General features: G+C 53.0%; 1 protein-coding gene across 1 annotated transcript in view; it reads right to left on the reverse strand.

The window, feature by feature from the left end:
- FA2H (fatty acid 2-hydroxylase) overlaps nt 1-25967 on the reverse strand; it is a 56441-nt gene that overhangs the window by 11378 nt on the left and 19096 nt on the right. The window contains exons 3-4 of the mRNA XM_029076088.2: nt 10878-10970; nt 219-361 (exon numbers count right to left, since the gene is read on the reverse strand). Coding sequence (XP_028931921.1) covers nt 219-361; nt 10878-10970 — 236 coding nt within the window. The remainder of the gene's footprint in view (nt 1-218; nt 362-10877; nt 10971-25967) is intronic.

Below are 25967 nucleotides of genomic sequence, written 5' to 3' on the forward strand. Positions count from 1 at the left end.
TCTCTGTCTCTCATAATCACACAAACACTCCTGTATCCACATTCGCCCATGTGAACGCAAACATACACACATACACCAGGATTTTCCCTTCAGTGATAGCCAATCCGTGGCATTCCTTTTCCCTTTGGCACTTTGCTTGGCCCCAGTTTTCTGGCAGGATGTGTTTAGGAGGTTCCCCTGTCTGCAGCCTCCCTTCCAAGACCCGATGGGATGCTCACCAGGCAGTTTTGGAACAGGCTTCCACGAGGTCAGAATGGAAGAGGCGGATGGGCCTGTCCACGGGCTGGTGCACCCACTCATCGTACTTCTCCCCGAGGTGACCCACCTGCCACAGCAGGGGTTTGTGCCAGTCCACCAGGTCCTGCAATAGGGGAGAAAGAGGAGAGAAACAGCAGGTCACCAGTAGGAAAGGATGCTCTGCCCGCCAGCCTGGCAATACTTGCCAGAAGCACAGGTGGCCTAAGATGGGCAGGGATGAGCCAAGGTCCAGAGGCGGTTACCTTACTAGTGCCCAAGGCAACCCTGCCCTGAAAGGCATGTGACACTCAGCACGAGGCATCTGCTCCCACACAGCCACGCTGGGCCCCTCCAGGCTTCTCCTGTTCCCATCCACGGACAGTTGCAAACCCTCGTGCCCACAGAGGCCGTGTTGCCAATGCATTCTCGCCGACGGGGAGACAAGAAACTCGGACCGGGTGCTCTCGAGGGGAACTAGCTCTGTCCCAAACAGGTCACCAACTTGGCTGTCCGTCGCCGAAGGAGGCCTACGCCTGTGAAAGAGGTGGCTTCGGTGCCAATGGGCGGGAAATACCATGGTTGGGCAGGTGTCTAGAAAATGCCCTATGCCCTGCAGAGAACGGGCACTGCTGCACTTAGCCTAAGCGGGGCCCGGCTCTGGCTGCCACCCTCGCTTCAGGCTTCTCCAGGATTAAAACACACCCAGGACAGACTTTCTGGCCCAGCTGAACCAAGAATTGCATGATGATCTAACACAGAGAATGACTCTGGAGATTTCTCTCCTCTCCCCATTCCCTTCTCCATCCACGGATAAACCGGGGCCTCACCTCCTCATCAATAGGGTCCATTTAGCCCTTGGGTAGAAGATACCTGAATCTTTCCAACCTCATTCCCCACTACAGTAGTCCCTACAGAGAGCAGGAAACAGAGCTGGTGGAATCAGCCAGCTACGTATGGGAGCCGCCGAACTCTCCAAGCGGAGGGTATCTACAAATGCTGGCTGGAGGCAGAGTCAGGGCTGGCTAGGTCAAAGGTTCTACCACTGGACATCTCACTGCTCCACTGCTCTCCAGAGCTGATCGGCTTCTCCGCGACAAACATCCTACAGGCTTTGGGCCCTGTCGAACTGTCAGTGAGCTGTGAGGTCACCCCCGCCCCTGTCTGAGCAGAAATGGATCGTCCTCCCCAAGGGCTGACTTAGGAATGCAGAAAGGGCATGGGGGTGGTGTTGAGGCTGAGCACCCATTTATCTGGACACAACGGCCTGTAGATAAAGGAAGAGCTTTTGGCACCCCAGGGAGCCCAAATCAGGTCCCCTTACTGGGATCTGGGGTGCAGTGTGGTTCTTGATTTATCAGGTCTGGTTTGGGGGGGAAGTCTAAGTCAGTGATCACCAAGCTTCAAAGTTGGACTCCTCCGAGGGTCATGTTCCTGGGGGTAGGTAGACCTCAGAGGTCCAGCCCAGATCAGGGAGACCACAAGGACCCAAGGAATCTGGGGGCCATTTGGTTTTGGGTCGCCCTGGGAGTGTGATCTGTAGAAATAATAATTATGGTATTTGTTAAGGGCTAACTCTGTGCCAGGCACTGTTGGTGCCTAGTTAGCCTTTTCCTCTGTCTGTGAGCCTTGGCCTGCTCTGGGTGCTTGGAACCAGAAGTGAAGTGACTTGCCAAAGGTCTCACAGCAGATAAGTATGGAGTTGGGATTAAAACACAGTTCTCTAGCCAGTAAATTTGTTGTGGGCCAGGAATGTGTCTGTTTATTGTTGTACTGTACTCTCCCAAGCACTTAGTACACTGCTCTGCACACAATACGCACTCCATAAATGAACATAGCTCAATTCAGTTCCAGGCTTTTTCCACTCCCTAGTGGGAATTGGGCAGAGGTGCCAGGTTTCAGGATTTCTGGGGACCTAAGGCTGTTACCTGGCCTCTTGGGTCAGCCTTTCATCTGTGGCTGCCCCACGCCGGTCACCTGGCTACATCCTTCCCTTTGAGGCTGAGGGAATTTGCTAAGTCCTTGTCTGCTGTGTGACCTTGGGCAGGTCACCTGGCTTCTGTGTACTTCGGTTGCCTCACCTGTGAGATGGGGATTGATGTCGTGGGCCCCATGTGGGACACAGACTGTGTCCAATCTAATTAGCTTGTATCCACCCCAGTGCTTAGTACCGTGCCTGGCACATAGTAAGCGCTTAAATACATAAAAAAGTGCTTTGGGTCCAGTGTCCCTCTGGCTATAATCCCACAAAACCTGGGATTTCCCTGGCTGAGAAGAGGATCCCTTGGGAGGAGCTCCCTCTCCACTGTCCTCTCCTCCCTGTTGGAAAGGGGAAGCCACACTAGTTCAGTAAGGATGGCTCAGGAGAGGCCCATCTCCTGGTATCCACTGTGGGGGGAATCCCAAGGAGAGGTTTCTTGGCCAAGCTTTGGTGTCTGCTCTGGAGTTGGAGTTTTTTTATCAAAATGAAGGCCTGGAAGTCAGAGGAGCCAGCAAAAAAAGAGGATGGCCGGTCTTCTGATTTTCAGTTGGCCTTCTCCTGTCCACAGGACATTTTGATTTCATGGGGTCATTTTTTTTTTCCAGTGCCCAGGGGAAAGGAGAGGATGAGGGGAGGGAAGGGTAGGACTGTCTGCTCAGAGAATCAGCATTTCGTGACTCAGTTTGTCTACGTTGAGGCCATCTTCTACTACCTCCCCTCAGCTCCTCACTGCCCTACCTGCTTACCACGTCACCCCACAAGATCCTCCTCTGTTCACGTCTCTCCCTGCGGACTTCTCCCCTGCTTCCCCTGGCCACAGACACATCTGCAAGCTTCCAGGCTAGCGGCCTGGGCTTCATAGTGAACAACGGACCGTCCCTATCCTCAAAGAGCCGACGCTTCACTAAGGAAGGGGAGGTGAAGAAAGGCCTATAGATGTTACAAACGTGTGTAGATCCCTTCACCAACTGCTACCTCTTCCTCCTCAGTAGCCGGGAAGGATTCCGGAATGACTGTCTGCAAAGGGCAGGTGACAGAGAAACTGAATGAAGTGGCCAGTGGCAGCAAACTGACTTGCAGCTCCTTGGTCTCGGGGCAGCCAGGCCTTAAGACAGGAAGTCTGTCGAAGAGGGGCCCCTTCTGAAGACTTGCTTCCCAGACTGAGAGGCTCGGCCCATTTTGGAAGAGGAAATGCTTGAGGAAGTTCCCCACCCCGACCTCTCGCCAGCACTCCCCACTGCTCCAGAAATCAGGCTGGGCAACATTGCTCACCTCAGGGTGGGCCTCGAGCCCGGGCCGGCTGCAGTCTCCTAGGTGGGAGAGGCAGGCAGGGTCAGGGCCACGGAAGCGGAACCTGGCTTGTAGACCGGCCCAGGACCTTCCCACCCAGAAACAACACCCCACAACAACCCCTCCACCCCACCTCACCTCCCTAGCTCGTTCATTCCATGGGCAGGTAGAGACGGGAGAGAAGGGTGAACCACACTGAGCTATGTCAGGAATGTGGCTCCCTACAGAGGAGGGGATGCTGGGGGAGGGGAGGGGGCGGCCACTGGCAAGCAGGGGCTGGATTCAGTGACCTCCAGAAGGGCAGAGCAGGTTTGCCTCCCCGATGTCCAGTTCCCACCCAGCCTGGACCCAAGCGGGAAGATGCTCCAGAGCTGCAGGGGCAAACATGAGGATCGCCCCGCTCAGGAGGGCGAAGGACCAAAAGGCACTTCCCGCCCCAGTCTCCCTCCCTCCAGCCCCCCACTCATACACACTGGGCTCAGAGGGGGCACGAGCCATCCACTGGCATCTTTAGTCGCCCCTGCCGCTGCCACAGCTGAAAGAGGCAGAAACCTGTCCACTACACATTACATCAGCGAACGTGATTCTGGGCTGCAGCCCCGCGCTCTCTGGCCTGGGGTCCTGGGCCATAGATTCTAGTCAGCACCGGATGGTGGTGAGAGGGAGGCCGCAGACAGAAGCTGAAACCTTTCTGTCAGCAGGACCAGGCCCTTTGTCCAGGGTGGTCAACAACGGCTCCCTCAGCCCAGAACTTCAAGACGAGACTCTATAGGACACCAGCCTCACGCAAGCCCTCCAGCCCCCATTTTTTCCCACTTCTGTGGACCTTGGGCCCCCTCCCCTTTAGGTTCAAGGAGGAGAGAGAAAGAAGGATACAAGAGCATCCAGCCTCAACCTATCCCCAAACCCTGCCCTCCTGCCCTCCCCTGTTCTTGGCCCTGAATCTCTCTGGAACAGCTAGGAACCAGACCTTTCCCCGGGACTGGAGGAACCGGATCTCTGAGGACAATGAAAGCCCCTTTGAGCTCCCTGGAAGCTCAGGAAGCTCTGCTCGCTCTCAAAATGCTGCCACACTCACAGTGGAACTTCAGCACCTCAGCCCTCTACCCTGCTTGAAACCGCTGATCTGTCCAAGGTCACAGGAGTACCAGGCCACTCAGATCCCCGGGGTGGTGGGCCTTTTGGACTACCGGGATAGTGGGCTGCGGAGATCACGTCCACCCAGCGTGAAGGGGGTTGAGCAGTTGGTGACGATGTTAGTGCCGTGCGGATTCCGGAGCCCGGGAAGAGCAGGCCCGAACCGCAGCTATCGGGAGGGGAGCTCCTGTCGCTCACTTGCCCCTGGAACCTTTTTCATCAGGGATTTCCTGGAAGGTTTTTCAGCCCTCCTGGTCTCTAGTGGTTTTTAACCTCTCATTGGAATTGAGCCTGTCTTAAGAAATAGCATTATTATTATTATTTTAATGCCAGCAATGTTGGGCAGGGGTTAAGAGAGGGGAAGGTAGTGGGGTGGGAGGTTCCCCCCATTAGACTGTAAGCTGCTTGAGGGCAGGGATCATTCTACCAACTCTTGTTTCCTTGTTAAGCACTTACTGTGTGTCAGGCTGGGGTGACACAAGTTAATCAGGTTGGACACAGTCCATGTTCCACACGCGCCTCAGAGTCTTAATCCCCATTTTATAGATGAGGTAACTGAGAAACAGAGAAATGAAGTAATTTCCCCAAGGTCACACAGCAGACAAGTGGAAGAGCTGGGATTCGGCCCCAGATCCTTCTGACTCTCAGGCCCATGCTCTATCCACTGGGTCACGCTACTTCTCTATAACTCTGTTGTATTGTACTCTCCCAAGTGCTTAGTACAGTGCTCTGCACCTAGTAAACGCTCCATAAATACCATAGAGATTGATTACTGGCCAGCGTCGGCCGGGTCCCGGCACAACCGCGGAAGATGTTCTCGGGCTGGAGCAGTTTGGAGCACCTGCCAGGGAAATCCAGAGAGCAGGGTCCCTCATCTAACCCCCCAAAAGTTGTCCACCAAGACCTTGACCCTGACACCACATCACACCTGCAGAATCAGCCTCTCGCATCTGGCTGTGCTCCTGAGCAAGAGAATTACGTGCTCTGCTCCCTCACCAGGGCAGTCGGGCCCCTTAGCCTCAGAGCGGCGGAGGCGATGAGGGGTGAGGCCTGAGCCCATAGCAGAGGGACTCAAGCCCCAGCTCTGGCTCCATGCGGCCTCAATACACATTTTAGATGAAGAAGCAGCAGCTGCCCCACCCCTGTGGAGCCGTGCCCTCCTCAGGGCTGCTGCAAACAAGCCAGGAACCCTCTTGACTAGCTGGCTACCCTCACCTGGCACTCCTGAGCGCTCAAGATTGACCAAGGGGGCCACTCGTCCCAACCCTCAATCTGCCCAGAGAAGCCCCCATGGGCTAGAAGAGAGGAAGGACTGTGTTCCCTCTATCCCTCCCCGACCCTGGCTCGTGCTACCTGTCTCATCCGTTAATCCAAGCCAGTCACTCACCAGCCGGAACTGGTCTGTCTGTGCAAATCCAGTTGAGATCTGGTTTGGCGGCCGCCTGGAGTCTTGCAGGCCTCGTTCTTCCTCTGCCCGGCTCCCAACCACCACCCGCACCCATCTCCCGGCCTGACGGCCAGCTGGGCCCTAGCTCCGTCTACTTTCTTTCTTTTTTTTTTTAAAAGGGTAACTGCTAAGTACCTACTATATGTCAAGCATTGTTCTAAGCGGTGGAGTAGAGCCAAGTTAATCAGTGGGACATGGTCCCTTTCTCACATGGAGCTCACAGTGAAGTAGGAGGAAAAGCAGGTACTGAATCCCCATTTTACAGTTGAGGAAACCAAGGCCCAAGGAAGTGACTTGCCCAAGGTCACACAGCAGGCCAGGGGTGGAGTCAGGATTAGCACCCAGTTCCTCTGGCTTTCCACTAGGCCACACTGCTTCCTCTGAAAACAGGGCTAATTGGCTAGAGAAGCAGTGTGACTCAGTGGAAAGAGCCCAGGCTTGGGAGTCGGAGGTCATGGGTTTGAATCCCGGCTCTGCCACTTGTCAGCTGCGTGGCTGTGGGCAAGTCACTTCACTTCTCTGTGCCTCAGTGACCTCATCTGTAAAATGGGGATGAAGACCGTGAGCCTCACGTGGGAGAACCTGATTACCCTGTATCTACCCCAGCGCTTAGAACAGTGCTCTGCACATAGTAAGCGCTTAACAAATACCAACGTTATTATTATTACTATTCTGCTTCCCTGAAGCTCAGGTCTGCTCTCCTGTTCTAATGGGGGAGAGGGGCTGGGAACAGGACCAGGCCTGTCCCTCTGTCTGTCCTGCTAGAGGAAGGAAGAGATGCAGGATGGAAGAGGCAGCATGGCCTAGTGGAAAGAACACAGGGCTGTGCTCTTACAATCACTAGACATGGAGAATTTGGGCATTGTCTTCCCTCAGTAGGCTGTACGCTCGTTATGGGCAGGGAATGTGCCTGTTTCTGTTGTACTCTCCCAAGCGCTCAGTACAGTGCTCTGCACATAAGTGCTCAATAAATACCTCTGATTGACTGATAGACCTTAAGCTCCTTGAGGGCAGGGAACGTCTACCAATTCTATTGTGTAGTTTGCTCCTAAATGCTTAGTACAGTGCTCTGCATATATGTGCTCAATAAATACCATTGATTGAATGATTGATTGGGATTCAGGAGGCCTGGGTTTTAATCCTGGTGCTACAACTCGCCTGCTGTGTGACTTTGGACCGTCTATCCCTTCTCCCTGGAACTCCTTCACCTTTCACATACAGCAGATGTCTAATTTCACCATCTTCAAGCCCTAATAAAAATCTCATGCCCTCCAAGAAGGCATCCCTGACTAATCTCTCAACTCCTCACCCTATTTCCCTCCCTAATCAACTATGCATCTGAGTCCTCACCCACTAACCACCTAGGTTCCACTCCCCACAGCACTTACGTATATATCTCTTTATTCAATTGTTTCCCTTATCTGAAATATACTTTCATACCTGTCTCCCATGCTAGACTGTAAACTCCTTGAGGGCAGGGATTTTTCCCTCTTACTCTAATTGTACTCTCTCGAGTATTTCTACACACAGAAAGCCCTCAACAAATACGACTGATAGACCGATTCTCTGTGCCTCGGCTTCCTCGTCTGTAAAATGGGGCTGAAATATCTTTTCTTCTTCTCCTTTGGCCTGTGAGCCCAAAGCAGGACAGGGACTACATCTGATCTGATTATCCTGTTTCTACCACAGTGCTTAGCAAATCGTAAGCACTTAAATATATAACTATTACTTGGATTTTATTTCCTTAACCATTAAATGCCCACCAGAAGAGAAGGCATCTCCACTGGCATGGAGAGACAGCTTCCACCCAAACCGCTCCTATCCCCCCCACAGGAAGCTGGGCTCTGCCAGGCAATGCAGGACAGGCATTCATTCATTCAGTAGAATTTATTGAGAGCTTACTATGTGCAGAACACTATACTAAGCGCTTGGAATGTACAGTTGGGCAACAGAGTGCCCTTGGCACTCTGTGAGGGTTTTTCTTTTCTTTTTAATGATGCTTAAGCACTTATTATGTTCCAGGAACTGTACTAAGTGCTGAATGAGAGGGGGAGTGTGAGCGAACCCCCGGGTGACCTTTCCTTTCCTGCCTTGCCCATTCAGGCCCGGTTTTAACCCTGGCAACCAGCCTCTCCTGGGCTCTCCGGTCTGAACACCACCCCGTGAAACAGCTGGGTGTGGGGATGCCCGGCCCGGGTAGGGCAAGAAGCTGGCTGGGGTGAACACAGAGTGACTCAGCCGGGCACCTAGAGCCCCATGCTCCTCGGTGGGGTTGGGGGTGGGGGTCAGGGAGGAAGACTGATGAACGAGGCCCATTTCAGTCACGTTTCCACAGGAGGCCGAATTAACAGCAAAACTCCTGGGGATACCAGAGATGTAGAACTGGAGGAGTAAACTGGCCACGCGTGGCAGGCAGTTTTGTTTTCTTTTTTGTGTGTGTGTGCTTGTGCACGTGCCTAACATGCCTGGGGCTTTGGGAGGAGGAAACACTGACACAGCTAAGCAGCCTGAGCTCCAACCCATAGCCTTTATATACTCTTGCCCCCATCCACCTCAGTATCAAACAGAATCTCCTTACCATCGGCTTTAAAGCACTCAATCACCTTACTCCCTCCTACCTTACCTACCTTCCTACTACAATCCAGCCTGCATACGTCGCTCCTCTAATGTCAGCCTACTCACAGGATCTTGATCTGGTCTATCTCTCTACCAACCTCTCACCCACGTCCTGCCTCCGACCTGGAATGCCCTCCCTCTTCATATCCGACAATCAATTACTCTCCCCACCTTCAAAGTCTTATTGAAGGCACATTCCCTCCAAGAGGTCTTCCCTGATTAAGCCCTCATTTCCTCCACTCCCACTCCCTTCTGCACCACCCTGGAACTTGGATTTGCAACTTTTATGTATCCCTCTTTCAGCCCCCGGGGCATTCATGTAAAGAGGCTGGGCTTCGGAGTCAGAGGTCATGGGTTCGACTCCCGGCTCTGCCACTTGTCAGCTGTGTGACTGTGGGCAAGTCACTTAACTTCTCTGTGCCTCAGTTACCTCATCTATTAAATGGGGATTAACTGTGAGCCTCACATGGGACAACCTGATTACCCTGTATCAACCCCAGCGCTTAGAACTGTGCTCGGCACGTAGTAAGCGCTTAACAAATGCCAACAGTATTATATCCGGGATTTATTTATTTATATAAAAATCTGTCTCCCCCTACAGAGAGACTGTTAGCCCTCTGTGGCCAGGGAACATGTCTACCAACTCTGTTATATTGTGCTCTCCCAAGTGCTTATACAGTGCTCTGCACACATTAAGTGCTCAATAAATACCACTGATTGATTGATTTTACAGATGAGTTAACTGAGGTCCAGAGAAGTGCAGTGACTTGCCCAACGTCACACAGCGGACGAGTGGCGGAGCCAGGTTTAGAACTTAAGTCCTTCTGACTGCCAAGCCCTTGCTCTACCCACTAGGCCACGCTGCAGGGCATCCTTTCTGGGTTGGGATCCAAATGTCTGGCCCACGCCTGTTGGCGAGGGGGGAGTGATAACTCACGGCGGTTTGTTTCCATCTTAAGAACTGACTCTGGCCTGGATGGGGGCTGGGCCGAGTTTCAGTCTCCTGAAACTGTGGGGAGCTCCCGGGGGGCTGCCCCAGGATCAGAAGCAGAGCGAGTGACGACCTATCTGGTTCTTCTCTGAGCCCCGGGCAAACAGCTCCCCTCCCCTCCCCGCTGTGTGTCCCCATTTCCCAACCTGTAAAATGGGGAGAATGCCCTGCTCCCATCCTGGGCCTGGATAATTAATGAGCAGAAACTGCTTCCAAATAACCAGGTGCCGGCTCCATAAATGCTCCAGAAGGTTATTAGGGCTCCCCAGACACCGCTGAACTCCCTGGTGCTGTTTATTTGCTGCCCACTTTCTCCCTACTGCCAGAACAGTAGGCTCCCAGAGCCCAGAGATCTATGCCCTCTGAGAGCCATGCCCACTGAGAGTTGTGCCCACTCAGAGCCATGCCCGCTGAGAGCCACTGACCTGTGTTCTCCCTGCTGCCCGGCAACCTGGTGACCTACTGGCACATACCTCAGCATACTCCTCCCTCCCTGCGGGGTGGCGTCTCTCTTCTCCCCATTAGGGTTGAAAGATGAGCCCGTTCTGCATCCCAGCTCAGACCCACATTCCTTCCCTCTTGCTCCCCCTTCCCCTGGCCCCATCCCTTTCTCCACCCCGTAACCCAGAAAGCCCAGAGCCCCTCCCTGTAGTGGGGCCTCCCAATCGCCCACCACCAAAGTGGCATTTCTTCCCACAGAGCTCATCGTACCTGTTTCTTTCACCCCGCAGCCCCGAGGGGAAATTGTTATAATAATGTTGGTATTTGTATTTGTTAAGCGCTTACTATATGCAGAGCACTGTGCTAAGAGCTGGGGTAGATACAGGGTAATCAGGTTGTCCCACGTGGGGCTCACAGTCTTAATCCTCATTTTACAGATGAGGTAACTGAGGCACAGAGAAGTTAAGTGACTCGCCCACAGTCACACAGCTGACAAGTGGCAGAGCCGGGATTTGAACCTCTGACCCCTGACTCCCAAGCCCAGGCTCTTTCCACTGAGCCACGAGGGTGGGTTCCCCCTTTAGGCCCCAGAGCTTCTGTCGCCCAGTCACCACCCACTCTCTCCGCTCTCCGGAGCTCTAAGAGCCCTTCAGTTCTCCCCACCTGTTCACCCCTTCCCCACAACCCTTCCTTCTCCCCCGGTTCCTCTGTCTCCTGCCCAGCCACCCTGTGCCACGTACCTTCTCCAGGTCCACCACTCTGCACCTCGGGTCCATCCTGGGATCTCTCTTGGCAGCCCCGGAATGGGTAGCGGATCCCTTCTCTTCTGGACTCTGAGCAGGGAAGAAAGGAGGAAAGAGAGTCACGGGGAGGTGGGACCAGGAGCAAAGAGATGTTTAGGCTTCACAAGGCCGGGGCTGCGGGAGGGGAGCTCGGGCAGGGAGCGCCGGCCAAGTAGAGGGACACAAGAGGAGCACCGATCACATGGAAATGCAAATGGGAAAGGAGGGAGAGGAAGTTGGATGAGGCCGATGGGAGCTGACTGGTGCAGAGCCCAGTGGTGGACTGTTCTGGCCCAGACCACCCGGCCTCAGGGCGCTTGCAGCATTCACTCCCCCTGCAATGGTGCTGTCCTCATCTGGACCCTAGTAACTCCCACCTGCCTGAGCAAGGGGCAGGCTAGCAGGTACCAAACAGTCCAATCTGGGACATGGATGTATGCACACACACAGGCCCCCACACAGGCACGTATGCACACACCGATGCACACAGGTGTGCTAGCACACACACACGGTGCCCTGGCCGTCTGTCCTGGAACAATCATTACCTCCTTCCCTCCCTGCCCAGTTTCCCCTTTCAAAAAGAAGGAGAGGGAGAGCAGGCCCCAGCCCCACGCTCAACTCAGCCCAGTCCTCCTGACAGCTAGGCTAGGCTAGCCTAGGACTACCACCCGCCTAGCATCCATACTGACTTCCGGCGGCTCAAATAGGGGCCAGAGCAAACCCAGAGCAGGTTGGAAAGGGAAAGAAATAGTAACGATAATGGTGGTCTTTGTTATGCATTTGCCGTTTGCAAGCGGAGTGGAAACAGTGTAGCCTAAGTGGAAAGAGCACGGGCTTGGAAGTCAGAAGACCTGGGCTCTAATCCCAGATCTGCCACTTGCCTACTTTGTGACCTTGAGAGAGAGTTCCCTAACTTCTCTCTGCCTCAGTTTTCTTATCTATAAAAAGGAGATTAAATATCTGTTCTCTTTCTACTTAGACTGTGAGCCCCATGTGAGACAGGGACTTGGTCCAATCTACATACACTGAATCTCTCCCAGTTTTTAGTACAGTACTCAGCATCTAGTAAGTGCTTAACAAATACCATTAAAGAAAAACAAAAATGTGCCAAGCACTGTACTAAACCCTGGGATAGATACAGGATATTTGGTCAGATGCAGTACCTGTTCCACTTGGGGTTAGCAGTCTAAGTAGGAAGGGAACAGGTATTTAATCCCCAATATATTGATGAGGGAAGCGAGGCAAAAGTTAAGTGACTTGACACAGCAGGCAAGTGGCAGAACCAGAATTAGAACCCAGGTCCTCTGACTCCTAGACCCATTCTCTATTCACTAGACTACACACACACAGGCAGTGGAAGGTCCTGACCCTGACCCAGCAGGAAGAAGATGGCAGTGGGGAGCACAGCACCCTTCGAGAAGCTGGCACTATTGAACCCACCACCCACCCCGGCTCCCTGACAGCCACCTCACTTTCCATCCATCCATGCATCCACCATCCATCTGTGCCATTTACAAACTGCCTAGAGAGTGCTAGGTCCTATATTAAATCTTTAGGAGAGAACAAGGGGAGCCAGATACTTGTTTCTTACCCTCACAGAGCTTACGATTTAATGAGGAGACAGACCAAAAATTATAGCCGGAAAATGAAAGCCGGAGGATGAACAAGGCTAAAGCAGGAAGCAGTACAAGCACACTGGGGTGAAACAGCAGAGCAAATGATTGAATGTACAGATAAATATATGAATAAGTACAAATACACGCAATGTAAACGAGTGTAGGGGCTATGTACCCAATGTACAAGTGCTAAGGGTGGGTTTTAGGTTCAGGCTTCTGGAATGTAGCGAATCAGTCAGGGAAGGCTTCATGGAGGAGGTGGGCCTTGGGGCGGGCCTTCAGGTCAGGAGGGTCCCAGCCCTTGAGAACGGTCTCCTGCTCCTGGGCTGACTGGTCCAGAAGACTTGCAGGGGAAAAGGATCTGGCGACGGCAGGCCTGGAGAAGGGCAGAGGTCCCAAGCCAGATCTGGGAGGTGCTGATCGTGCAAACTTGGCTAAGTTCAGGGAAGAAGCCCTCTCAGCAAGGCCTCTGACTCCCAGATCTGTGTTCTTTCCAACAGGTCACCTGCTCCCCAGAGAAACAGGACTAAAAGCAGAACGGCTTGCGAGATTCGGAGACTGGCGTGGTCTCCTTCGGAAGCCAAAGACAACATTCTTCTTAAAAACTCGGGCATCTCCCTGGAAGCCTTCAGTGGCCCAGGGCTTGTTCCCAATGGGGCTGTCAACAGCTCAAAAGCAGACCGGGTTAACAGGAACAAACACAGATTTGCAGGAAATGGACCCAGTTTCTGGGCTGCAGGTGGGCACCGCCCATGAACAGGCCAACTTAAGGAGATGGGTGGGAGAGTCTGGTTCAGGAAGATGGGAGGGGGGAAGGGAGGGGAGGAAGGGATGGAAATCCTGGTGGTCTTTGCCGGCCCCCAGCAGGAAGCCATGGCTTAAGAAGCCGCTGAGACTCCAGGCCAACCTGCCTCTCGGCCCTGCCGGCTGGCCGGAAGTAAAGATGTTGAGACCAAAAGATGTTGAGACCAAAAGTTAAGAATGAAGGGAGGCCTCGGGGGGCAGCTGGGCTCTGCAATGTCAGGGCTGGGCAGACCGGGCCTCTGGGAGCCAGATCTCTCACCTAGATAGCCCAAGTTGTGTCCTGAGCCTCTTGCCAGAGATGAAGAGATCAGGAGCGCAAGACGGCAGGAAGAGGCACGCAGCCTGTGATGAGAGGTGGGCCCGGTGGGCAAGTACATCGGTGGTCCCAGTGCAGGAGGCAGCAGGAGGTGAGCAGAGGAGTCTGGGTGGTTAGTGCAGTGCTCTGCACACTTTAAGCAATCAGTAACTACAATTGATTAATCAGCCGGTCAGGGAGCTCTGGGGAGGGAGACCCAATGTACTTGTACCCAATGGTACAAGGGCACCATCTACTTATGGTTCAAAGAGAACTCCCACTTTCCCAATCAGTCCTCGGCAGCAGCAGCAACTGGGAGGAGAAAGTCACCTCCGCCCAAGAGCAGGGAACGGTGATGGTGCGGAGGGACAGAGACAGAGGGGGAAGTGTGGAGGGGAGGAGGCCGGGGGCTGCCCCCTCCCCCCATTCTGTATCTCCAGTTCCTGCTGAACCAGCCGGTCCCATGACCCAGCCCTGCAACTGGATGTTTCAGGTTAAAGCATAACCAAGAGGGGACAAAGACACAGAGAGAGAGAGAAAGAGAAATTCAGAGAGAGAGACTCAAAGAGATTCTGAGGGCCACATCCCTCTGAAAGGGGAAATCATCCTCCCTTCACCATAAATGAACCTACCCTCTCGACTCTGTGAACCCCCAACCTAATCTAGGATGAGAGTGACCCTGTGACCCTGGACCAGCCTTGGGGATACAGAACACTGTTAGAATTCAGTCTGCACGGAAGAGGGTGTGGGCAAAAATGGCCAACTCTGCCATTTGGCTAAAAGCCAGCACGCACACAAAGCAATCCGATCGGCCAGTAGTTCTGCTAATTTCTCAAAAAACTATACTCTCTTCTGCTACACTAGAGCAGTTGGACTGTCCCCATTTAGGCTTCCCTAAAAGCCCCAGACAAGGTTCGTGCTAGGTGGGATGCCCCAGGCTACCCTTGCCAGTCCAGCTGCAGCTACACGCGTTCATTGGCCAGACCACTGGGCATATGGTTCGCCAAAGCAGCTCCCCAAGGAGCACCCCACGAGTGTGACGTCTCCATCACCGAATGCCACCAAAGCCCACGCACGTTCATGGATCTGATGCCCGAAGACGAAGCTTCCGACGGTGCCTCTGTGCGGGCGAGCCTGGCACAGAACGGATGGGGCAAGGACAGGCAGTGCTTTGCTAGGCTGCTGTATTTACTGTTTGCAGACTGGCCCCAGCTTCGAATCAGCCTCCTGATTTCAACATCTTCTCAAAGCCTCTGCTCAGAAAGACTCATCCATACCCAACTTCCACAACCCGAGGTGGGGTGGTCTGACCGCCATAGTCTCCCTGTTTCAAGGTTCTCCCTGACCTGGCTCCCTTTATCCATCAGCTCTCTTCACCTGCTCTTCCCCAACCCTCTGTCTTCATTCCTTCCAAGCCGACCTTCCAATGGTACCTTTCTCAACTTTTCCACCTCCATCCTCTAACTCACGCCGTTTCCCTCGGTTCAACATCCCCTTCCTCCCTCCTCACACCAGGCAGACTACAGCTCTCCCCACATTCAAAGACCTCCTCAAATCCAATCTCCTCCAATCAGCTTTCCCTGATGGATTTCCCAGCACCTTAAACCGCATCATCCCTTGAGCCCTTATGTATTTATGTATGCCCTCCTTAGCCCACATGTATACATGTCTCTTCGATTTATTTATTTGGATCTCCTTAGTTGTATATCATTTTATGCTTATTTCCCCCAGTGGCGTGAAAGATCCTTGTGCGCAGGGAACATACCACTTTGTATTTCCCAAGCACCTAGGACAGTGCTTTGCACCAAATGAGATAGCAATAACTAGAGCTGCTACTATGTCTCAAGAATTCCATTCCCATGGCATTGCCATGGAGATTATGATAATTTCAAGACAATGATTTTAAGAAGCTCCACTTCTTGAGCTTCTTAAGCTAATTCTTGAGCTGAATAACATCCAGCTTTGGGCAACACTGAAACCTGTCTTGAACTTGGTGGTAACAGGTGTGAAGGAAACTCAGCCAACTGGATTCCCGATCCACTCTGTTGTGACATTTGCATTTTACGCTCATGTCTCTGCTGCTAGAACTTGTACAATCACAAGGTCTTACTCATCGTGAAAGGCTTCTAGTGACTCTCTGCAGCAAATAGCCTTGGAAATGCTTCTCTGTTTAGGGTGTCCCCAAAGCTTTGACTCTTGATAATCATAATAATTGTAGTATTCGTTAAGCACTGGGGTGGATATAAACAAATTGGGTTGGACACAGTCCCTATCCCACATGGGACTCACAATCTTTACCTCCATTTTGCAGAGGAGGTAACTGAGGCACAGCAAAGTAAAGTGTCTTGCCTCAGGTCAGACGAGTGGCAGAGCCAGAATTAGAACCCAGGTCCTTCCGACTCCCCAAGCCCGGGCTCTATCCATTACGCCATACTGCTTCTCTATCTTGCTATCCCTCCTCCCTGATTTCTTCAAGTGTTGGCAATAGTAAATGGTCACATTTTTTCCACCCAAATCTCAGTCTATCTTTCCTTGAGCCCGGGGCTGCCATTCTTTTAGGGGAGAAAAACTTCCTAAGAAGGGTTTCTCTCCAGGCTCCTCCTTCTCTCTCTCATTTCCAGCCAGCTTGCATCCAGTCAGCAGCCCAGCTCGGCTCCCATGCCAACCCATCGGTGCCCGCTAGATTCCCCTGTGCCATCCCATGCCTCCTACAAGGTTTTTGTCGAGTCTTCCTCTCTGCCATTCAAAAAACAAATGGGCAGTAAGATTGTGACCCCCACATGGGACGACCTGATTACCTTCTATCTATCCAGTGCTTAGAGCAGTGCTTGGAACATAGTAAGTGCTTAACAAATACCATGATTGTTATTATTATTCCAAATGGTTTGGGCATTTGGGCATGGAAGACAAGACTGGGGTAGTTGGGCCAGATTGGCCTCTAATCTATCCCCACACAGAAGTTACTTGGTGGGACACTGCTCAGATGGATGGACAGTCCAAAACCTCTATACCAGACACCTGTTGATGGAACCTGGAGAGCCTGGAGTGGGAGGGAGGGGAGAGAGCCCAGATTGGGCAGGGGTATGGAGGCAGGCTCTAGAGGCCCAGGGAGGAAGCCAGGGAGGGTGTAAGCTGTCAGAAGGGAGGAGGGTTGAAGTTCATTTCAGCTACGCAGGTCTGGAACATCACTCCCAGACTACCGGCACATATACAGCCCACACCCGCAGGCTCCCCGATAGGTAAGCGTTGTTGTGTCCGATGGGCCGGCCTGAGCTGGGAGAGAGAAGAGGAATCCCCCAAGACCACAGTCACAGAGGTCAGACCAACCACAGGGACAGGGAGAGAAGGGGCACAGTCGCAAGGGGTACGGGGTGGGGGGGGCCGGAGCAGGTGGGGCCGAAACCTCTCACCCAGATAACAGTCCTTGAGCTGCTTCCTGTCTGTGCCCCGGGTCCTCCCAGGTTCTGCCCGGGAGTGGGGAAGCTGCCCAGCAGGTTCTACTGTAACAGCCCCACCTCTCCCGAGTTCCCGGTTGGCAGAGAGGCTGGGAGCATTGGGCAGGAAGGGCAGGGGGATTGGAGATCATTCTCCATCCTCGGCCACGTGCCAGGTGAAGGCAGAGAGAGGCGGGCACTCTGGGGGTGCTGGCACTCCTGGGGAGAAGATTCCAAGGCCCCGCCCTATCCCGGCAGGGAGCAGAGTCCCTCTCGTCCCTCCCCAGCAAGGACTCGTCCTGGTCGCCCAGCAGGCATCTCAACTCCCTCCAATGCCTGCCCTCTGCTGCCAGCTGCCTAATAATAATAATAATGATGGTATTTGTTAAGTGCTTACTATGTGCCAGGCACTGTACGAAGTACAGGGGTGTATGCAAAGTAATCAGGTTGGACACAGTCCCTGTCCCACACGTGATCCCCAGTGTATAGATGAGGTAAGTGAGGCACAGAGGAAGTGAAATGACTTGCCCAAGGTCACACAGCAGACAAGTGATGGGAGCTGTGATTAGAACCCATGATCACCTGATTGCCAGGCCCATGCTCTATCCATTACACCATGCTGCTCCTCAATCTCTCACACCCTGTAGGGCTCTAAAGCCCATTCCTAATTCACTGGGGTAGCGTTCAATCCTTAGCCTAAAGCCCCTCCTCAGCACACCAGCCCTAGGTCCTCCCACCCCCATCCGGGTTTTGGGCAGAGTGTCCAGCCCCCAACTCTGGAGGCTCCGGCTCTCCCCAAGTCGAGTCTGCCCAGGCTATCCGAGGGGGTGAGAGTGGAGGAGAGATTGGCTAGAGAGAGAATCTCGTGCGCTCAGGGAACCTCGGCTTGTCAATCTCTCCTGCCCGGCCAGCTACCAAGTCCTTGGCTACCCTAATTCACTTCCTGCCCGGGGTTGGGGACGGACTCAAGCCGCATAGCCTGGGGGGCACCACAGGCAGGAGTCTACTGAGGCCCCCGTGATGCCCAGCCCCGCCCTGAACCCCGGCGTCCGGCCCCTGCTTCCACCCTCCTGTCCTCACCCTTCCAGAGGTGCCAGGCTGGTGAGCGGCACTCCTGAGTCCAGGAGCCCCAGCTTGGGCCTCTGGTCTCAGGAATCAGAAAGGTCCAGGGGAGGAGGTCAGGGGAGGGAGTGATCATACTTCACTTTTCCTAGCAGTTCTTGGGGCAGCATCTCGAGCCAGTAGCGATAAGGGGCGGGGAGAGTGAGAGGCAGCGACCGGATGTCACCCCGCAGTCAACCGGCCTGGCTGATTTCAGCCTCCCTGAAGCAGCACTCCCCTGACAGCTATCAGGCTAGCAATAGCGACAACCGGCTCTACTGCTCCTTCCGTCAAGGGCCGTCTCTCCGCCCGACCCTTCCCACTCCAGCCCGAGTATCTGATCACAGGAGGGGGCAGCTCCTCCTCACCTTGACCATCTACCGCCAACCTCCCTCCCGGGGGCCCAACCCAAGGTCCCTGTAGAGAAGCAGGAAGTGAACATTACCCCTCTCTCTTCGGGCAGTGTACCGGGCCATGGGCAAGGCCACGGGGAAAGGGCGTGGAACAGCAACCCCCCGGGGCAGGGCTGAGGTGATGGCACAGTTATCAGAGAAGGGCATCTTTTGGGATCATAAAATGACTAAAAAGCCTCTCTCGCTGGCAGACTGGGGCACGGTCGGAGGCACAGAGGGGAGCTGGGCAGTGCCAATCTGGACTCTGGACCTTAAGCTCATTATAAGCTCACGATGGGCCGGGAACGTATCTGCTGATTCTCTTATATTGCACTCTCCCAAGTGATACGGTATCCTGCACGTAGTAAAAGGCCAGTAAATACCACTGATTGATAGGAGAGTCAAGGACATTAAGGGCACGTGTTATGGGCAATGAACATTTCTAATGACTCTTTACTCTGTACTCTCTTAAACACTTAGTACAGTGCTCTGCACATGGTTCAATAAATACCACTGACACTGACTGAACGAAGAGCCAAGGGCAGCGGATGAGGGCCGGGAACTTGTCTAAGAACTCTTTATATCGTAATGATAATGTCGGTATTTGTTTAGCGCTTACTATGTGCAGAGCACTGTTCTAAATGCTGGGGGAGATACAGGGTAATCAGGTTGTCCCACATGAGGTTTACAGTTAATCCCCATTTTACGGATGAGGTAACTGAGGCACAGAGAAGTTAAGTGACTTGCCCACAGTCACACAGCTGACAAGTGGCAGAGCCGGGAGACGGACCCATGACCTCTGACTCCGAAGCCCAGGCTCTTTCCACTGAGCCATGCTGCTTCCCCCATCGTACTCTCCTAAGCCCTTAGCACAGTGCAGAGCACTGTAAGCGCTCAATAAATACGATCGATCGACTCTGATGCCTGCTCCCTCCTCCCCAGTTGCGCCCTGGACCTGGGGACCAGGTCCTAGACTGTCGGGGCACTGGGAGGGGGAGAGGTGGGTTAGGCCTGCAGAGGCCCCACAGAGCCAGCAGCCCTTTCGGAGAAGCAGCGTGGCTCGGTGTAAAGAGGACGGGTTTAAGAGTCAGAGGTCATGGGTTCTAATCCTGGCTCTGCCACCTGTCAGCTGTGTGACTTTGGGCAAGTCACTTAACTTCTCGGTGCCTCAGTTCCCTCATCTGTAAAATGGGGATTAAGACTGTGAGCCTCACGCGGGACAACCTGATTACCCTGAATCTCCCCCAGTGCTTAGAACAGTGCTCGGCACATAGTAAGCACTTAACAAATACCGACATTATTATTATTATTTTAGAGGCCACGGAGATACCCAACAGATATCCAAGGAGTTGGCAGCCCTTCCCGGCCGGGGCTGGAGTGGGAGCCGGCTAGCGTCCCTGCGGCCCTACGACGCAAGGCCCAGATGCCACTGGCAGGTCCAGCTCCCCAGGTGGGCCCGTAAGCCGGCATCACATTAGTCAGGATCCAGGGCCCGAGGCCTCAGAACTAGGACACCGGGTTCTAATCCCTACTTGGGAAGCAACTCCAAGCCGGGGTGAGGTCTTCACTCTATTCTCTGGGTGGGGAGGAGAAGGAGGAAGAGTTGGGAGACCCGGGACAGGCAGGGCTGAAACTGGTGTACACACCCTCTCCCTGAGCCCTGTTCCTGCCTACCCAAACCTCAGGTGGAAACTATGGGCTCTCCCCTCATCTGACCTGTTCACTTCTCTCTTTGCCTACTCATGGCCCGATCTGGGGAAGTTGAGGCCCCTGAACACTTTGGGAGGTGCCGGCTCCCCTCTTTAAGGCAGCTAATGATGTGTTTCCAGCCTTTTGTCCTGTGCCATTGCCTCCTGGCTCCCCAAAGAGTTGCTAAATTCCAAGCTCCCACCCAACCGAGGCTGGATGGAGTTTCTTCATCTGCGGTGAACTCGGCTCCACGTTCAGCCCTAAGGGACTACGTGGTGCAAAGGCACTGACACACTCCCAGCTCTCTATTGCAGTCTAATCTGAGCCAGTTTCACCCCCCAGTGCCCCAGGACTACAGGGAAAACTTGAGCTCCTTTGAAAATGGTGGCGTGTGTATGTGTGTGAAACAGCTCCCTTTATTTGTTTTAAGGGTCCGGTAAAATGACACCTCAGATAACACTGCAGCTCATCTGAAAACTGGGAGACCCCTGAGCCAAACAGATCAACAGAGCTCATCACCGCTTATCCATCAAGAAATCAAGAGAGATGCAGCTCCTTTGGAGCAAGTGCTTCAAACACATATATCTACATACACACCCACGATCCTCTCTCAGAACATGAAGGTTGCATTCTTGCTAAAATCTCACACACTAGTTCTGACAGTGATGTGGTTCACCAGGCCCAAGCAGGCTTGCATCGCTGAAGGAAATTCCCTAATTTCTTAATCGCTTTCAAGGCAAAGGGGATTGAAAAAATCCACTTCATGGCAGTACAGAGCCTGTGGGTTTATACTGTTACGTGCGGACGCGCTCACACCTCCCGCACCCCCACACAAGACACTGTCCTGGGTGCCATACAGAGCAAGATAAACAATGTGATCCAGTCCTCCCAGTGAAGACACAAACAGCAAGGACAAACAGAACCCAGACAGAATGACTCCCCAAAAGGAGGCTCAAGAGTCAGTCAGTCAACTGTAATCCCCCTCTAGATTGTAAGCTCCTTGTGGACAGGGAATGTGTCTGATAAATTGTTATAGTGTACTCTCCCAAGTGCTTAAGTACAGTGCTCTGCACATAGTAAGTGTCCAATAAATATGATTGACCTACTGACTGGAGAGTGTAGCTGGCCCCTCGGCCCCTCCACTTATCAGGCGCCTTCTCCCCTCTCCCCTTTTTCTCCAGAAAAGAGACCCCCTCCATAAAGGCAGAAGGAGGACACCTGCCCATCGCCGACCGCGATGCTGAGAATGCCCGCCCCACTTTCAATCAATCAATCTGTTATTTATTGAGCTCTTACTATGGGCATTGTATTAATCTACTTGGGAGAGTGCTACACAACAACAGACACATTCTCTGCCCACAACAAACTTATAGGCCAAATGCGAACCAGAAAGAAGCAGAAGCCGCCGACAACTCTGTTCAGTCGCCGCTGAATCCCAGCCAGCCACAGGTGAGGCCGACTGTCCCCACAGGGGCGAGATGAGGCCACGCAGGGACATAAGAAATCGGCCGGTGTGAGGCCTGGGGATGATGGCGGGTGTCCACTCTCTGCCCCCACTCCTGGAGGGGTCACAGTCTCAAGGGTGGGGGTCACCGCCCAGCCCCATCACCTGTCGGGAGGCCTATCATGGTTGTAATTATGTCTTATTTGAGTGACACAAACCCTCAGTTCCCCTTGGGAGCAGAAGGTAGGTGATGGCATTTGTTAAGCACTTACTATGTGCCAAGCACTGTTCTAAGCGCTGGAGTAGATACCAGATAATCAGATTGTCTCACAAGGGGTTCACAGTCTTAACCCCCATTTTACAGATGAGGTAACGGAGGCACAGAGAAGTTAAGTGACTTGACCAAAGTCACACAGCTGACAAGTGGCGGTCTGGGATTAGAAGCCATGACCTCTGACACCCAAGCCCGGGCTCTTTCCACTAAGCCACGCTGCTTCTAGTGGCAGTATTAGTAGAAATAGTATTTATTAGGCATTTACTGTATGCAGAGAGCACTGTACTAAGCACTTGGGTCAGTACAGTAGAATCAGAAGACACGATCCCTGCCCTCAAGGAGCTTACCAACACCTTCCGTACCCATCTTCAGCTCCCCCCGCACCAATGAAACAACTCCAACTGCCTCCCGTTGGGCACGCAGGAGATTTCAAAGACTAGGGAGGAGGGAGGAAGACAGAGAAAAGAGAAGTCAGGAAGTGAAGGAGCCACAGTTCAGCCAGCCTGAGCGTGACAATCCCGCAGCTCCAGGCTCCATATCCTCCTCGAAGGTTGCCTTCAATCCCCTCCTCCTTCCAGTTTCTCAACCTCCCACATTTGGGAAATACCAGTCTGGAGCAGAGGTGGACTTGCAGTCATCCGCCGAGTAGCAGGCTGGCCCGGAATCCCTTCCGGCAACTCAAGATCAGAGATGACCCTCCTCCCGTACTTGTCCCTCTCCCCGCAGGGCTGCCTTTCAACTCCAGGGCCCTGAGGTCTTGGGCCGCGCTGGTCTCACCTTTGGGCTGCAGGATTGCCCAGTCCTGTTTTGGGAAGGTGGTGGGGGTGGGATGGGGCACGCAGGTGACCAAGGCTTAAGACAGAAGCAGGGGCCATGGACCCCTGGGTCGGGGACAGGGCTAGGCCTCGTGCCACACAGCTGGCCTGATTTCAGTACTGACATCTTGAAACAGCCAAAGTATCTCCAGGGCTGACTTTAGGTTCCTGGGGACTCTGCTCCCCACTTTTGTTTTTTTTAAAATGGTATTTGTTAAGTACTTACTATGTGCCAGGCCTTGTACTAAGTGCTGAGGTAATACAAGTTAATCGGGTTGGACACAGTCCATATCCCACATGGGGTTCACAGTCTTAATCCCCATTTTACAGCTGGGAAATCGAGGCACAGAGAAGTTAAATGACGTACCCAAGGTCACACAGCAGACAGCACAAAGGACGCTCCACCCCATACCTAAAGAAGGAGTAGTGCCCAGTGAAAAGAGCACAAGCCTGAAAATCAGAGGATCTGGGTTCTAAGCCTACCTCTTGCCTGTTGTACGACCTCAGAAAAGTCACTTCACTTCTCTGTGCCTCGGTCTCCTCATTGGCAAAACGAGCATTAAATTCTATCCTCTCCTCCTTGGACTGTGAACTCTACGTGAGACAGGGATTGTTTCTGACCTGATTGCCTTGTGTCTACTGTAGCATTTAGTTTAGTGCTTGACATAGAATAAGTGCTTAACAAATACCGCTATTATTATTATGATTTCCTTCACTCTGCTTACTCCCAGCCTCCGGTCTGGTTCTCTCCTCCTAGCCCAAGGACACCCCTCATTTTCTAGTGTTTTGGGGTCCTGGGGTTGGGAGGGCGGGGAGGGGAGTGGGCAGAAGAAAGGCCGAAAACAAAAAAAAATCCTAGCCCCAAAACAAACAAACTATAGAGCCAAGCGGTGAAAGGCAGCACTGTGTGCAGCAGCGGTGGTGGGGGGGCAGGGAGGCGGCTGGGAAGAGGTGGGGAGAACAGCAGCACATAAAGAGGCGTGTGTTTGCCGTGGCCTGGCTCTTCTGCGGGGACAGTTGGGCTTTTATCCACCAGCCTGGCCCGGGGGGAAAAACGGCTGAAACGGGTGAAGGCCGAGCCACCGGCAGCCCCTCACTCCCCTCTCTCCCTGGGACCTCCCCAGCAGCAAAGGCAGAGGATTTTAGGTAGCCCAGTCTGCAGGAGGCAACTGGACCGGTGAGCATGGCTAGGACTGGGGGCGGTGCCCGGGGCCCAGGGGCTGCTCCCTGAGACCTGAGCCCAGAGATCAAACCACTTAATACTGTGCCCCTCACACAGAAAGCTCTCCATAAATACAACTGCTGATGATGATCGAAGGTCCTGAACAGCAGAGGAAAGCTGTGTTCCCCAGCGCATCCCAAGCTGCCTTAGAATGTGTAGTTTTTTGCTTATAGTTTTTTAAAATAATATTTATTAGGAACTTACTATGTGCTAGGGATGGCACTGAGCAGTGCGGTAGATGCAAGCTAAACAGATTGGGCACGTGGGGCTCCAAGCCTTAATCGCCATTTTACAGATGAGGGAACTGTGCACAGAGAGGTTAAATGACTTGTCCAAGTTCACAGAGTAGATAGGCGGTGGAGCCAAAATTAGAACCCAGGTCCTCGGACTCCCAGATCCGGGCTCTTTCCACTAGGCCACGCTGCTTCTCTAACCTTACAGATCTGGTCAGAGCTCTGGGATGAGCAAGATTGGGAGCCCATCATGGAAAACCTTGGTTTCTGCTGCCTCTGGCAGACCCACCCCACCCCAACTCCAGGGTCCCTAACCTCAAGGGGCTCCAGGCCTGGCCCAAAACCTGCTCATGGGAAGGCAGATGTGTGTACATACGTACACACACGAGGTATCCACACAAACACACACACAAAAGCTAACATTCACGTAACCTGCTCCCCAGGCAACTCCTGACTACTTTCCCTTCAGAGAAAGAGGAAGACGAGTAAAAGAAAAAAGGTTTGATCCAGTAAATTCCAACCCTGGAGTAACTAGGTCGCTTCCCTTCCCCAAGGTTGGAAGCAAGACTGTAAGCTCACTGTGGTCAGGGAATGTGTTTGTTTATTGTTATATTGCACTCTCTCAAGCAATTAGTAGGAATGTGTTGGTTTAGTGTTATATTGCACTCTCTCAAGCAATCAGTACAGTGCTCTGCACACAGTAAGCACCCAGTAAATATAATTGACTGACTGACCCCCATGGGGGACAGGTATAGGAACACAGGTCAGAAGCCCCCAGTTTATCAGGATGCGGATTACCTAGGGAATGCAGGGCAAGAGGTGCCAAAGCAAACAATCAATATTCAATCAGTATCATTCACCAAGCACCCACTGTGTGCAGAAAGCAAAACTAAATGCTCAGGAGAGAAAATAAGGGTAAAAGGTGCAGTATCTGCCTGTAAGGATCATAATCCGGGAAGACAGACAAGGTAATTATGGATTGGAGGGAAAACAAGATGGAATGATGGATATGGGGATGAGTAGGGCTTAACTGGTAGAATGTGCACACACACGCACATTGAGAGTGCAGGAGGGACACTAAAGTGCAGAAGTGAAGTGAATCAGGGAAAAGCCTCCTAGAGCAGAGAGGATTTCAGAAGGACTTTGAAATTAGGGCACAGGCTGTGACCTGACAGGTTTGAAGTGGGAGGGAGTTCCGGGCAGGAAAAAGGGTGTGAGCAGTGGGGGGCATCAACATCATCATCAATAAAAGAGCAGCGTGGCTCAGTGGAAAGAGCACGGGCTTGGGAGTCAGAGGTCATGGGTTCCAATCTCGGCTCCGCCACTTGTCAGCTGTGTGGCCTTGGGCAAGTCACTTAACTTCTCTGTGCCTCAGTTCCCTCATCTGTAAAATGGGGATGAAGTCTGTGAGCCCTACGTGGGCCAACCTGATTACCTTGTATCTACCCCAGCGCTTGGAACAGTGCTCGGCACATAGTAAGCGCTTAACAAATACCAACATTATCATTAATAGACTGAATGCCAAGAATGAAGCACAGTGAGCAGGTAAGCCCAGGGGAACCAAGGGTACGAGCTGGGGTGAAGTCAGAGAACAGAGTAGGTAAGTAAGAGGGAGAGAGTTGATGGTCTTACAAGCCAAGGGTCAGGAGTTTCTGTTTGATGCAGGGAGAAATGGACAACCAGTGGAGGTTCTCGACCAGTGGGGGAAAGAGGGGTAGGTAGGCACTGG

This window comes from Ornithorhynchus anatinus, chromosome 11, assembly GCF_004115215.2.
Source record: "Ornithorhynchus anatinus isolate Pmale09 chromosome 11, mOrnAna1.pri.v4, whole genome shotgun sequence".
Classification (NCBI taxonomy): Eukaryota; Metazoa; Chordata; class Mammalia; order Monotremata; family Ornithorhynchidae; genus Ornithorhynchus; species Ornithorhynchus anatinus.